General features: G+C 32.4%; 1 protein-coding gene across 1 annotated transcript; it reads left to right on the top strand.

Moving 5' to 3' along the window:
- Positions 1-775: 775 nt before the first annotated feature.
- Positions 776-1,393, top strand: LOC112491390 (receptor-like protein 33). Its single transcript, XM_025072967.3, has one exon. The coding sequence runs from the start codon at positions 776-778 to the stop codon at positions 1,391-1,393; it is 618 nt and encodes a 205-aa protein (XP_024928735.3).
- Positions 1,394-2,424: the final 1,031 nt, after the last annotated feature.

The following is a 2,424-nucleotide window of genomic DNA, read 5'->3' as shown; positions in this document are numbered from 1 at the left end:
TTTTTATATTATCATATCATATGTTATATTATTATAAATTTGTAACCTCTCTTTATTAACTACTTTAAACCACGGATTCAGTAATTTGGAAGGTTAGATTCCCAGCTCATTTTATCAACTTATGAATCTTGAGACTTATCACCTGTCTGTTAATTAGCTATGTGGTATGGTGGATCTAGAAATGTTTCTTTTGCTAAAAAATTTATCATTTCTTTCTTTGTTGGACAACAATTTATCATTCGTTTTGAGTTCCACAAGTTCAAACACAAGCACAACCATTGCACACTTACAAATTCTAGACTTGGATTTTTGAAAACTAACAAAGCTTGCCGATTTTCTCTGGAGCCAAACCAAATTGTTAGAACTTAGTTGATACAATTGCTGCATTAAAGGATGAATACCCACATGTATATTTAATAATTCAAGTTTAAAAATACTTAGACCTTAGTTTTCATTTCCTAATTGGTTTTGATCAATCTACAGTGTGTTTCAACCCACACTTTAACGATAACAATCTTAAAGGGTCTCTCCTAATTCCATCACCATCCATCGTTGATTATGACATGTCAAACAATGCATTGGAAGGCAAAATTCTTCCTTTGTTTCGCAATCTGACTTCACTTGGTTCCCTTTATTTGTCTAACAACAGTTTTAATGGAAAACTCCCTCCATATTTAGCAAACTTGAGTAGTTCTCTTTATATCCTAAGATTATAACGATACCACTTTAGCGGAACCATTCCAGATAGAGCGACAAATGGATGCAACATTGGGGCATGATATCAAATGCAAACCAGTCTAAACATGAGTTGTCAAGATCAATGGCAGACTGTAAAAAGCTTGAGATTCTTGATGTGTGTAACAATTCGATCAAAGATACATTTCCATTTTGTCCGGAAACTCTTCTTGTATCGAAGATTCTTATTTTATGTTTTAATAAATTTAATGGTGCTATAAGGGATCCTTGTCATCAAAACGAAAGCAGAGCAATATTCCCAAAGTTGCACATCGTTGATCTCACTCAAAACTCTTTCTCTGGATGTCTGTTTTATGACTACTTCCAAAAATGGGGTGCCATGAAAGTTTTTGGAGAGCATGACCATTATGGTTTTGTTAAAATTACAATAACAAATAAAGGCACAGCCAGAGAACATTGGGAGATCCAAAAATCATTGAATTTGTTAGATCTCTCAAACAACAGGTTTGAAGGAGAGATTCCAGTGTTGATAGAAAATCTAAAAGGTCTTAATTCACTCCACCTTTCCAACAATTTACTTGTAGGTCACATCCCATCGTCTCTTAAGGACCTTTCTAAGCTAGAAGCGTTGGACCTTTCATGTAACAATGTCAGGACCTGTCCAGGATCCTTTTCTGGAACCCTAGACAAGCCCTGATCCTAGGGAAACACTACCAGATCTTCCAATGGAAAATCAGGCAGCATCTCCCATAAGAGTTAGACTTACTACAAAATTTCCTACACAAAAAACACACTTCTAATGATATCTCCTTATTCCTCCCACCTGACTACAAAAATTTCCACAATTAGCAGCACTTCAATATCAAACTATAACAATATATAGACAATAGAAACAAACTAATAAGTAAAGAACAAAAATATACCTTTAAATGTTCACGTCTGCCCATACCACCCACTTAGTGCCATACATTTCCAACACATTTCAAATATTGTTTTACAAACATATCAATGTGTAATATATAAAGGTAAAACAACCACCACATCAACAATAATAATAATAACAACCATTTTAACGATAATAATAGTATTAATAAACTTGTCTAAGGGCTATCATATTACCATACATGCCTGAGGGCTATTATACTTATCCGAAGGTGATCACCTGTCCAAGAGCTATCACATAACCACACCTGCCCAAGGGCTATTTCACCTGCCTAAAGGCTATCACTTGTCCAAGGACTATTATACTTGCTCGATTGCTATCTTTCTTACCCATAGGCTGTGATATTTGTCCGAAGGTACCATATGATAATGATAATGATAATAATATTAATAATAATAGTAACAATAATCACAAAATACTAATAATAAAAATAGTAGCAACAATGATAATTAATGATAATAATAATAATAATAATAATAATAATAAAAGGAAATTAATACTAAAAATAATCATAATAAATAATAATAACAATTACAATAACAACAATAATAATAGCAATATTAATAACAAGATTAATATTAATAATAGTAATGATGAATAAAGCAATTAAGTATAATGCTAGAAAATCATATTATGAATAGATAAAGATAATATAAGGTAAAATAATATTTCAAAATTCATAACATGTTATGAAACATACACTTGTATCGGAGGTACCTTCCAATATGCTATGCGATCCATAATTTCAGCTGTTGCTGGCATCCTGCTACCAATACAGTCCAGGG

Source organism: Ziziphus jujuba, chromosome 4 (assembly GCF_031755915.1).
Source record: "Ziziphus jujuba cultivar Dongzao chromosome 4, ASM3175591v1".
NCBI lineage: Eukaryota > Viridiplantae > Streptophyta > Magnoliopsida > Rosales > Rhamnaceae > Ziziphus > Ziziphus jujuba.
This window is presented reverse-complemented; position numbering and strand designations above follow the sequence as displayed.